Genomic DNA, 12,624 nt, shown 5'->3' with positions numbered 1-12,624 from the left:
TCTGTCACCCAGGCTGGAGTGCAATGGCATGATTTTGGCTCACCGCAACCTCTGCCTCCCTGGTTCAAGCAATTCTCCTGCCTCAGCCTCCCAAGTAGCTGGGATTATAGGTGGGCGCCACCACGCCCAGCTAATTTTTTGTATTTTTAGTAGAGACGGGGTTTCATCATGTTGGTCAGGCTGGTCTTGAACTCCTGACCTCAGGTGATGCACTCACCTCGGCCTCCCAAAGTGCTGGGATTACAGGCATGAGCCACCTCGCCCGACCGAGGCTGTACAGTTCTTAAAGAAAGATAGAAACACACAGAGAGAAGCTGAAGGAGTCTATGGAAGTGAGGAAGTGGGGCATGATGGATGGCGGATCCCCTCCCTCGGGGCTCATGTGTTGCACTGTCCCCTAGAAAAGAACTGGTGGACCCAGGTTTGCTGTGACTTTTAGGCTTGTGAGCTGGGCACAGGTGGGAGTGGACCCCTCCTCCCTCTCAGGTTCTGACCTCTGCAGCCACCAAGAGGCTGGCTGTCATTCAGTGACCATCGGGGCCACTGGCCAAGAGGGGGACAGGTGAGCTGAGTGTCTTTCACCTAGCCTTGTGCTTCTGAAAGCACTGTCACAGAGGTGCCAGTCAACTTACTCCCCGAGGCAGATGAGTACAGTCAGGGAGCCAGCTGCTGTATCAGAAGAACAGCAAAAGCACTTCCTCACTGGAAGACCTCAGACAAGTCCCTTCACTTCTCTGTGCCTCAGTTTTCCCATCTGTAAAATGGAGACAATACTAGTACCTACGTCATGTGGCCCTTGTGAGTATCCAAGGAGCTCGTGTTTATTTTATTTTATTTCATTTCATTTTTGGAGACGGAGTCTTGCTCTCTCGCTCAAGCTGGAGTGCAGTGGCGCAATTTTGGCTCACTGCAACCTCCACCTCCTGGGTTCAAGCGATTCTCCTGACTCAGCCTCCCAAGTAGCTCGATTACAGGCACATGCCACAATGCCCAGCTAACTTTTGTATTTGTTTTATTTATTTTTTTCTTTTTTGATACTGAGTTTTGCTCTGTTGCCCTGGCTGGAGTGCAGTGGCATCATCTCGGCTCACTGCAACCTCTGTCTCCCAGGTTCAAGTAGTTCTCCTGCCTCAGCCTCCTGAGTAACTGGGATTACAGGCATGGCCAACCATTCCTGGCTAATTTTTGTATTTTTCAGTAGAGACAGGGTTTCGCTACGTTAACCAGGCTGGTCTCAAACTCCTGACCTCAAGTGATCTGCCCACCTCAGCCTCTCAAAGTGCTGGGATTACAGGTGTGAGCCACCACGCCTGTCTGAAGAGCTCATGCTTAATGAAGTCCTTAGCACAGCACCCAGCAAGGAGCAAGTGCCCAACTAGCCCTTACTGTCCTAACCAGAGGGACTCAACTCCATGTAGCTCAGGACTGTCATGCCTGGGAGATTGGGTCCAGTCCCTTCCCTCGAGAACAGTCAAGTGGGGAAGGAAGACAGACAATAAAAGAAGAATCACACCAATGAGGCAGGTACTTGGACGGAAAGCTCTGGGGCTAGGAGAGCATACAGCCAAGACCCTGAGACCTCGTCTGAGCCGTCAGGGAAGGCTTCTGGAGGAAGTGATACCGGCTGAGATCTGAAGGAAGAGCATGTGTTTCTAGGGGAAAGGAAGGGGCAGAGACAGCAATCCAGAGAGAGGGAACTGCACTCCAGAACAAGGAACAGCATTCTATAGTGAAGGAACAGCATGTGCAAAGGCACAGCAGAAGGAAGCGTGCAGAAGCTCAGAGGCATGGAGCAGGGACAGCGAGGGCACCTGTGGTGTGAGGCAGGGTGTTGTGGGTGGGCCGTGGCCGTGCTGTGCCTCCAAAGATCTACCTACTGATCAGAAAAGAGATCACAGTGAGGAGGCTACGTCAGAGCCTGCCTGGGAGCTGACAGGGGCTTTGCAGAAGGCAAGCAGTATTTGAGGACTGAGTGTTTGCAAAGCGGAGCCAGCCTCCTTGGTGGTCCCTGGAGGTCCCCTGGCTGGAGGGAGCTTGGGGAAGTGGGTAGTGGGGTCTCCTTTCTGCCTCAGGAGCAAGTTCAGGCAGCCCTCACCTCACCCTCCGCACAGGCCTGAAGTTGATCCTGGACATAGGCCAGGAAGACTACGTCCCCTTCCTCACGTCCACGGCCGGGGTCAGGCTGATGCTTCACGAGCAAAGGTCGTACCCCTTCATCAGAGACGAGGGCATCTATGCCATGTCGGGGACGGAGACGTCCATCGGGGTACTTGTGGTATGGCCAGAGCCCAGGGAAGCCCTAAAGGGTCTGAGGGTGGGAGCCCACTTGTCCAGGGCCAACTTCCCTTGGCCTGGGAAGAGGGGATCCGGAAGAAGCCCTGCCTGGCCGGCCTTCCTTTTGTCTGGAACACCCCAGGGTGGCCAAGCCTTAGGGGAAGGTGAGCCTCTGGCGCTCCGTCTGGTGCCTGCAGGGGTCTACAGCCCTCTGTCCCCTCTCAACATCCCCCACCCCACATCCTTGATGGAAGGAGGTGCAGAAGGGGCTTCCTGGGGTGACCAAGGACCCCCTCAAGCAACCCCTCTAAACGCAGGACAAGCTGCAGCGCATGGGAGAGCCCTACAGCCAGTGCACCGTGAACGGCTCCGAGGTCCCCATCCCAAACTTCTACAGTGACTACAACACGACCTACTCCATCCAGGTGGGAAGATGGTGCATGCTTCCTGTGGGGAAGCGGGGGGCAGTCCAGGTTTATGGGGCCGAGGCCTCAGTCCTCCAGGAGAGCTGGCCCCAGCAAGGCTGGCTCTGCTGGGCTTTTGTCCGTGACCACGTTGCACCCTGGGCCTGCAGGACCAGTCACTTTCCTGGGCTCTCTCACCAGGGCCTAGGACTGCCCACTTCTCATCTCCACTTGGGCAGGTGCACCCTTGGGCATGCCCAGGGGATTATAGGGATCTTACTCTGGGGTTTCCCAAGATGAAAACAAAAAGCAGCAGCTAACACCATCAAGCTCTCATTTCGTGTGAGATGCGATGCTAAGTGCTGGTACAAATTCCATCGTCATTTAATCCTTCAGTCCCTACCCCCATGAATCCGTAATCTACCTGTGACAGCAGCATGTACTGATGAACTAATAATAGCAGGCTTACCATGTGTTAGTCACTGTTGTAAGTAATTTACATATATATTACATCATTTAACTTTCACAACAACCCTAAGATGTAGATGCTATTATCATTCCCATTCCCATTTTACCAATGAGGAAATTGGGATTTACAGACCCCAGTGCAAATGCATCATCAGTTTATCTGAGAAGTCCTTTTTTTTTTTTTTTTTCTTAAGAGATTGCTGGGCATGGTGGCTCACACCTGTAATTGCAGCACTTTGGGAGGCTGAGGTGGGTGCATCACTTGAGGTCAGGAATTCGAGATCAGCCTGGCCAACATGGTGAAACCTTGTCTCTACTAAAAATACACACACACACACACACACACACACACACACACACACACACACAAATTAGCCAGGCATGGGGGCACATGCCTGTAGTCCCAGCTACTTGGGAGGCTGAGGCAAGAGAATTGGTGAACCCGGGAGGCAGAGGTTACAGTGAGCTGAGATCTTACCACTGCACTCCAGCCTGAGCAACAGAGTAAGACTCTGTCTCAAAAATAAATAAAATCATAAAATAAAATAAAAAAGAGAGACAGGTCTTGCTCTGTCGGCCAAGCTGAAGTGCAATGGTGTCATCATAGTTTGCTGCAGGCTCAAACTCTTGGATTCAAGCAGTCTTTTTGCCTCAGCCTCCCTAGTAGCAGGACCATAGGCATGAGCCACCGTACCTGACTAATTTCTTAATTTTAAAATATTTTTGCAAAGACAGAATCTTGGTATGTTGCTCAGGCTGGTCTCAAACTCCTGGGCTCAAACAATCCTCCCACTCTGGCCTACCAAAATGCTGAGATTATAGGCATGAGCCACTGCACCCACTGGAAGTCCCTCTTTGTATCTGTCCTCAATCCCCCTTGCTGTAGCTGGAGGCTTCCCTCTTGTCCTGATCAACAGAGTTATCCCAGACCTGCCCCTAGTCCTGGCTCCCTTGGAGAGGGCAGACTGAATTCTTGCAAGGTGACAAAAATGACCACTCGCTGATACTCTCTCTGTCAGCCCAGTCTGCCTTGGCAGATCAGTACACGGAAGCATAACAGGAGGGCAGCCCAGTGCCTGCCTCAGTGTCTGGGTCCCCGAGCATGGCATGGCTTGCTCTTTCCCTTTAGTCATAGGAAATGACTCTCCCGGTGCCCGCCTGCCCACCCATTGCCTGGCTGGTTTGGCCGCTTCCTGACTGGAGGCACTTCTGTCCATTATGGAGAACTCTAGGCATCATCTGAACCTCTAGAGGGACAGACAGGGCTGTATGGGGAGGTGGGAAACACGGAGAAGGCCCCAGCCCAAAAACCTCATTCCAGGAGAACCGTGCCTCTTGTTTCTTCCAGCGTGGTGGCCACACTGGCCAGAAAACTTAGCCAAGAGGCAGGCCCTGCAGGAGCTCTGCACATCCCCACACCCACCCCAACCAGGAGCAGGCTTGAGCCCACCCCAGCTTCCATCACAGGGCCTGGGAAGGACTCTCACTTTCCGGATGAGACAGAGAGGTCTGCAAGAATATAAAATACCTTGGCGGGACGTGGTGGTGCACGTCTGTGGTCCCAGCTACGCAGAGGCTGAGGCGGAAGGATCGCTTGAGTCCAGGAGTTTGAGGAGGCAGGGTTATGATCATGCCACTGCACTCCAGCCTGGGCGACAGAGTGAGACCCTGCCTAACGAAAAAAAGGAAAATTAAAAAAGAGGCTGGGTGCAGTGGCTCCCACCTGTCATCCCAGCACTTTGGGAGGCCAAGGCGGGGGGATCACAAGGTCAGGAGATCAAGATAATCCTGGCTAACATGGTGAAACCTGTCTCGACTAAAAATACAAAAAATTAGCTGGGCATGGTGGCTACCTGTAGTTCCAGCTACTTGGGAGGCTGAGGCAGGAGAATCACCTGAACCTGGGAGGCGGATGTTGCAATAAGCCGAGATTGCACCACTGCACTCCAGCCTGGGTGACAGAGTGAGACTCCGTCTCAAAAAAATAAGGCAGGGGAGGGGCCAGGCACGATGGCTCATGCCTGTAATCCCAGCACTTTGGGAGGCCGAGGTGGGTGGATCACCTGGGGTCAGGAGTTCGAGACCAGCCTGGCCAACATGGTGAAACCCATCTCTACTAAAATTATAAAAATCAGCTGGGTGTGGTGGCATGTGCCTGTAATCCCAGATACTTGGGAAGCTGAGACAAAAGAATCACTTGAACCCAGGAGGTAAAGGTTGTGCTGAGCCAAGATCACGCCACTGCACTCCGTCTGAGTGACGGAGCAAGACTCCATCTCAAAAAAATAAAAAAATTTAAAAAAATACATATATATGTATTTATATATATATTAGATTCATTAGGGGCAAGAGAAAGGCAGGACATAGGGGCCTGGGAAGGAGCCGCAGGAGGAGCAGGAGAGGAGGATGTGGGCGCAGGTGTGGAGGGCGGGGCTGAGCGGAGAGCGGGAGGGAGGAGCTGGCCCGGGCTGGAACCAGGAGCCCAGGGTAGTCAGGACCTAGGAAACTGAATAGGCAATGAAACACCAAGAACCGCTGCCTCCCTCCGTCCAGCGCTTCCTGAGCACCTGGTGTGGCCCTGAATCCTCCCTCTCAACCTCAGGAGACAGGTGTCATCCACACTCTGTTTCAGCTGAGTAAACCCAGCCTCAGAGGTTCATGACTTGCCCTAGGACACATAGTTGGTCTCTGAGTGGACTGAAACCAGGTCAAAATGACCTGAAAGCCCAGTATTTGGGGCTGAGTGGAGACTCATCACTTCCAGCCTCCCAGAGGCTGCCCCCGGAGACTTCTTCTTCCTCGCCCCACCAGGAGACATTCTGCAGACCATCAGGCCGCTCACTTCCTCCGTCATCGGCTGTGTGTCAGGACACTCAGAGATCATCCTTCTGGCTTTCCCTGGGCAATTCCCTCTGGGAGGATGGAGCACAGAGTCAGCCTGCCTGGCTTCCTTGGTGGCCTGTCAGGCTGCATCTGTGTCAAGTCCTCAGAAGGAGGCTGGCGTCCTCATCACCAGAGCTATCTAAGCATTGGCTTTATTATTAGGGGCAACCCGCTCTTCCCCATAGTGAGGGGTGAGGACCCCAGCTCTGAATGATGAGACCTGGGATGCTGAGGTCTGACCTGGGTCCCTCTGTGGGGTGCAGGGACCTGCTATGAAGCCAAAAGCGTTCAGGACTGTGGGGTCCGTAGCTGCAGGCTGGTCATCTCACCACAGCTTCTCAGCCCTGGGGCACCTCTGCCAGCTCCCCTAGCTCCCTTGACCTGGGCATCACTTCTCTGGACACTCCCAGTGCTGGAATCGGGACATCACCAACCGTGCCTGTGTTCTCTCCTTATGAACCCCTACCCCGCTACAGGCCTGTCTTCGCTCTTGCTTCCAAGACCACATGATCCGTAACTGCAACTGTGGCCACTACCTGTACCCGCTGCCCCGTGGGGAGAAGTACTGCAACAACCGGGACTTCCCAGACTGGGGTGAGTGGGGGTACAGAGGGATCGGCACTCCAGCCAGCTGCGGCCACAGAGGCACTGACCATGGAGGAGGGGGCAGAGCTCAGTGCCCTCAGCAGAGCCCAGAGATGTGCCCAGGGCAGCTCCTCCACAGTCTGAGGTCCCTCCTACAATCCCGTCCCACGACCCGTTTCTGCAGGAACCCAGGCTTCTGTCTACCCCTCAATTTTATGAAGAGTGGGCTTGAAACACATAGGAGTGGGGTGCATGTGTCCTTGCGAGCCTGTGTCTGTGTGCCACACAATTGCTCTCACATATCCACAAGCCTAGCCATGTGGCTGCTGGCGTGTGTGTGCTGCACTCGTTCCAAATGCAGGTGGGCAAAGGCATTTCCATGCTTGCGTCCAAATGCACAGGAGCCGTTCGTAACTGCGATGGGTTGCTGTATGTAGATTTATGCACAGGCACAAATCACTTCCAGGGTCTGCATTTGTGCCCACTGGCTTTTGTGCACTCGCATGGTGGTCTGGAGTCCAACCACTGATGAATGTTGTCAGCAGGGTGCTGTGGCTCGTGCTTGTAATCCCAACACTTTGGGTGGCTGAGGTGAGAGGATCACTTGAGGCCAGGAGTTCAAGATCAGCCTGGTCAACATGGCAAAACCCCGTCTCTACACACACACACACACACACACACACAAAGTAAAAGAGAGAATGTAAAGAATGCTGTCAGCAGGAGCCTGACCACTTAAAACCAACACAAACTGAACGGGAAAACTTTATTCCTTCCAGTCACCCACCCTTTCCCTTTGTTCATGACCTCATAACTCCATCTGCCAGACAGGGATGGGGACGGCCAGCAAAGGGAAAGCTGCTCTGATCTCCCTGAGCTGGGCCCCAGGCCAGGCTGGGGTGAAAGGGCTGGAGGTCGGGGGCTGGGTGGGGAGCAGTGATTCTTCATGACAACTCCTCCCAGCACCTAACCACAGGGCCAGGAGAGCAGAGGAGCTAGCCAGAGGCTCAGCAGGGGACAGGGCCACCTGGGAGGCCCCCCAAAACCTCTTGGCCGCCTCTCTGTCTCCTGCACAGCCCATTGCTACTCAGATCTGCAGATGAGCGTGGCACAGAGAGAGACCTGCATCGGCAAGTGCAAGAAGTCCTGCAAGTGAGTCCAGGCAGGCGAGCACAGCGGCAGGGGGGCACTGCGGCAGGGGGGGCACAGCGGCAGGCGGGCACGGCAGCAGGTGGGCACGGCGGCAGGTGGGCACAGCGACAGGCGGGCACAGAGGCGGGGGGCACAGTGGCAGGCGGGCACAGAGGCAGGGGGCACAGCAGCAGGTGGGCACAGTGGCAGGCAGGCACAGAGGCAGGGGGGCACAGAGGCAGGTGGGCACAGCGGCAGGCGGGCACAGAGGGGCACCACCGGCAGCAACTGTAACAGGGCTAGCCTTCTCTTTCAGTGACACCCAGTACAAGATGACCATCTCCATGGCTGACTGGCCTTCTGAGGCCTCCGAGGTGAGACAGTTGGGGGCCAAGCTCCTGGCCCACGCTTTGGGCTGGGGACAAGTCTGGACATAGATGTGGGGCTATTTGGAAATTTGGAAGGGGTGCTTTCTTCCCTCCCTCCTTTCTTCCTCTCTTTCCCTCCCTCCTTAGCTCCCTCCCTCCCTTCCTTCCTCTCTTGCTTCCTTCCTCCTCCCTTCCTCCTCCCTGCCTTCCTCCCTCTTCCTTCCTTCCTTCCTTCCTTCTTTCCTTCTTTCCTTCCACCAATATTCTCCCCGGCGCTGTGCTATGCACACAGCACATTATTAGACAGACATAATCCTTGCCCTTATAGAGCTTACATTCTAATAGGAGAGGGCCAAGATCACAAACAGAAATAAGATCATTTCAAAGTGTGATCGTGGCTGTGAAATAAACAGGTGATGGGAGAGGATAACTGGGGGAAATGACTTTATTTCTGTATTTTTACTTTATTTTTTATTTTTAGAGACAGGGGCTTGCTCTATTGCCCAGGCTGAGTACAGTGATGTGATCACGGCTCACTGAAGCCTCGAACTCCTGGGCTCAAGTGATCCTCCTGCGTCAGCTGTAGTCCTCAGCTGGGACCACAGGCACATGCCACCAGGCCTGGCTAATTGTTAAACTTTTTGCGGAGATGGAGCCTCGCTATGTTGCCCAGGCTGGTCTTGAACTCCTGGCCTGAAGCGATCCTCCCACCTAGGCCTCAAAAAATGCTGGGATTACAGGTGTGAGCCACCATGCCTGGCCTCTGGGAAAATACCTTAGATAGATGGTCACGGAAGGCCTCTCTAAAAAGGTGGCATTTGAGCTGACACCTGGAGGCAGAGGCTGAGCCAACATAGGCAGAGCTGGGGAGAATTCCAAGCAGAGGGAGCAGGAAGTGTGAGAACCAGAGGCGGGAAAGAGCCAGGTAGGGAGGCCAGGCCTGCCGGGGAAGAGTCTGGAGGCCTGAGTCCCTTCTCCCTGAGAACAGCAGCCACAGCTTCCACTACAACCTTCCTCCTGCTCCCCGTCCAAACTGTGATTCCCCGGGGGCCTCAGGAAGGGGCAAGGCTGTGGTCTACCTCCCCCAGGGAGCAGGGCCGTGACTGGGAGGGATGCTGCTGATGGCAACTTTTGCAGCCACCTTCTTGGGTTCCAGGACTGGATTTTCCACGTCTTGTCTCAGGAGCGGGACCAAAGCACCAATATCACCCTGAGCAGGTGAGCCTGAGCCTGGGCGGGGCTGGGAAGACAGGGAAGCAGGGACCAGAACCTTGGGGCAGGAGTTCGGACACAGAACAGCTCCTCAGACACCTTCCCACATGGGTCACATCCCAGAGCAAGCCTTGAGGAGGAGGCGCTGGGAGTGAAAAAGAGGAAAGGCAGCCACGGGGACTCTGAGTCTAACACCCTCTAAGGGGGAACCTCTGTCACTCTCCATCCACCCAGCCATCTATTCATCCTGCGTCCACCCACATATCCAGCCGTCCTCCATCCATGCATCCTCCACCACCCACCCTTCCATTCTCCCACCCACACACCCAGCCGTCCTCCATCCATGCATCCTCCATCGCTGACCCTTCCATTCTCCCACCCACACACCCAGCCGTCCTCCATCCATGCATCCTCCACCACCCACCCTTCCATTCTCCCACCCACACACCCAGCCGTCCTCCATCCATGCATCCTCCATCGCTGACCCTTCCATTCTCCCACCCACACACCCAGCCGTCCTCCATCCATGCATCCTCCACCACCCACCCTTCCATTCTCCCACCCACACACCCAGCCGTCCTCCAACCATTCATGGATCTCTCCATCCACTCAACACAAACACTAGTTGAGCACAAGAAAGACACACGGTTCAAGCTAGCATGAGTCTAGGGGGCAAATATATGCCAAAAGGGCTTAAGGAGAGGAGGGTCCATGCAAGCCCCCTACTCTAGGAGTGCAGCAGGGAAGGAGCCTCAGTCTACCTCAGAGATAAGGGAGGTCTGAGTAGGGAGGTAGCTTTGAGTGAACTCTTCAAGGAGGAGTTAAGTGCTGTTCAAATAACAAGAGGCACCAATGTCCAGGCAGAAGACAAAGCTTGAAAGCATGGAGGCTTGAGACAGCACAGCCTTTCTGAGGCCCATCGGGTGGGAGCGGAAGCCCAGACAGCCACCCTTCTCTGTCCCAGGTGCAGTGAAGGCACTCAAGGCTCAGTGAAGAGCTCTGTGCAGTCACTGCATATAGCCCAGGCCACCCTAAGGGTACAAATCCGGGAGCCCAGAGCAGATCTTTGTGCTGTCTCAGGCCAGAGTGTCTTGTAGGGAGCTGTCGGCAAGGGTTGGGGAAAGGAGGCCATAGAAGGGTGCTGGGCAGAGATGCTCAGAGGGGTTGGGAAGGACTGCGCTTCCAGTTCTTGTTTGGACGTCACCACTCATGGAGGTAGGCATGACAGCAGCTAAGGTAGAGGAGGGCTCGGATGACACCTTGGCTGCCTTCCTGTGTGTGAGTGCATGTGTGCATGAGTGCATGTGTGCATGTGTGCATGTGTGCATGTGTGCATGGGTGCATGAGTGCATGTGTGCATGTGTGCATGTGTGCATGTGTGCATGGGTGCATGAGTGCATGTGTGCATGTGTGCATGTGTGCATGTGTGCATGTGTGCATGGGTGTGTGGCTGCATGTGTGTGCAGTTTGCGTGCATGTGTCTGTGTGCAAGTGTGCATATGTGTGTCTGTCTGTCTGTCTGGAAGGGGGATACCTTAGACCTGACCTTGCTGCCTCCTGCAGGAAGGGAATTGTCAAGCTCAACATCTACTTCCAAGAATTTAACTATCGCACAATTGAAGAATCAGCAGCCAATAACGTGAGTGTGGGAGGCTCCTGATACCCCAGCCCTGCCCTGTCCCATCCCTGCACCCTGAGGGTAGGGGAAGGGTTCTGAGTCCTATGGAGGGATTAGGAACATCCCTAAAGCGGTCCTGAATTATTCCCCTGGACTGAGAGGGTCATCCCCTTCTGTTCCCACCCAAGAACCACCTCCCAGGAACTTGTGAGCCTGGGCTACAGGCAAGAATGTATGGCCTGAGCCCACTCCAGCTCCCCACTCCCCACAGATCGTCTGGCTGCTCTCAAATCTGGGTGGCCAGTTTGGCTTCTGGATGGGGGGCTCTGTGCTGTGCCTCATCGAGTTTGGGGAGATCATCATCGACTTTGTGTGGATCACCATTATCAAGCTGGTGGCCTTGGCCAAGAGCCTACGGCAGCGGCAAGCCCAAGCCAGCTACTCCGGCCCACCGCCCACCGTGGCCGAGCTGGTGGAGGCCCACACCAACTTCAGCTTCCAGCCTGACACGGCGCCCCACAGCCCCAACACCGGGCCCTACCCCGGCGAGCAGGCTCTGCCCATCCCGGGCACCCCACCCCCCAACTACGACTCCCTGCGTCTGCAGCCATTGGATGTCATCGAGTCCGAAAGCGATGGTGATGCCATCTAACCCCGCCCCTGCCTACCGCGGCGGCTCGAACTCACTGAGCAGCCAAGAGTGTTGCCCAAGGCCTCATTGGATGGTGCCCTCTCCAAAGGGTCAGAAGGGTAGCTGTCCAAGCCAGAGCCTGTGTCCTTCAACAGAGAGGCCCGCTCCTGGCCAAGGGCTTCATAGGGTCACAGTGCTGGTAGATGATGCAGGAACTAATGGTGTCTTCATGTGGTTCCTGCCCTCGTCCCTGACTATCCTGATCCTGGCCGAGGCCTGGAGAACCCCCGGAACACCCTCTCCTGATGGCAGACAACTTCCTTCCCAGTGCCAGTCTCTGTCCACCCCAGAGAGGAACAGGCACATGGCCATGTGGTCTTCTCCTTCCTGGCCTCGGCTGGCCCCTGGGGTAGGGGTGGTAGAAGGATGGAAGGGCTTCAGGTGCGGGGGCCCTGCCAGGTGACACCTGATTTACTCTAGGAAATAAAAGTAGAAAATACTGAGTCCAGCTGTGTTCTTTGTTTGACTGGGGAGCTGGGGTGCCCTGATGGTGGAAGGACATTCACGCTGGCTTGAGAGAGACCCAAACCGGTTTAAGGAAAAGGGTGTCAAGCCCCTCCTTCCGCTGTCAGCTCCCAGGCTGATGCTCATTGGTCCCTGCCTGGGTCATGTGCCCATCTCTGACCTCGTCAGTGTGGCCAGCTAGATAGGCTGCTCTGATTGGTCTCAACTGAACTCATCTGCCCAGACCAGAAGCCAGTTTGGCCCCCAGGAGAATCACATAGTCCAAGGGTGGTGGGGGCACAGCTCCAGGGTTGCCAGATAACAATCAAGCTACTTGGCTAAATTTGAATTTCAGATAAGAAAACTTATTTATTTATTTATTTATTTATTGAAACAGAGTCTTGCTCTTGTCACCCACGCTGGAGTGCAGTGGCACAATCCTGGCTCACTACAACTTCTGCCTCCCGGGCTCAAGTGATTCACCTGCCTCAGCCTCCCAAGTAGCTGGGATTATAGGCGCAGGCCACCATGCCTGGCTAATTTTTGTAT

General features: G+C 54.9%; 1 protein-coding gene across 3 annotated transcripts in view; it reads left to right on the top strand.

The window, feature by feature from the left end:
- Positions 1 to 12,074, top strand: part of SCNN1B (sodium channel epithelial 1 subunit beta) — a 107,934-nt gene extending 95,860 nt beyond the window's left edge. For all 3 annotated transcript variants that reach the window (XM_074381928.1, XM_074381927.1, XM_010340781.2), the window contains exons 6-13: positions 2,112 to 2,275; positions 2,592 to 2,699; positions 6,506 to 6,623; positions 7,688 to 7,763; positions 8,059 to 8,116; positions 9,267 to 9,328; positions 10,886 to 10,961; positions 11,212 to 12,074. In XM_074381928.1, the coding sequence (XP_074238029.1) occupies positions 2,112 to 2,275; positions 2,592 to 2,699; positions 6,506 to 6,623; positions 7,688 to 7,763; positions 8,059 to 8,116; positions 9,267 to 9,328; positions 10,886 to 10,961; positions 11,212 to 11,592 (1,043 nt within the window). In that variant the 3' untranslated portion in view covers positions 11,593 to 12,074. The remainder of the gene's footprint in view (positions 1 to 2,111; positions 2,276 to 2,591; positions 2,700 to 6,505; positions 6,624 to 7,687; positions 7,764 to 8,058; positions 8,117 to 9,266; positions 9,329 to 10,885; positions 10,962 to 11,211) is intronic.
- The last annotated feature ends 550 nt before the right edge of the window (positions 12,075 to 12,624 follow it).

Source organism: Saimiri boliviensis, chromosome 12 (assembly GCF_048565385.1).
Source record: "Saimiri boliviensis isolate mSaiBol1 chromosome 12, mSaiBol1.pri, whole genome shotgun sequence".
Lineage (NCBI taxonomy): Eukaryota > Metazoa > Chordata > Mammalia > Primates > Cebidae > Saimiri > Saimiri boliviensis.
The sequence above is the reverse complement of the archived record's forward strand: the minus strand, read 5'-3'. Positions and strand labels throughout refer to the sequence as shown.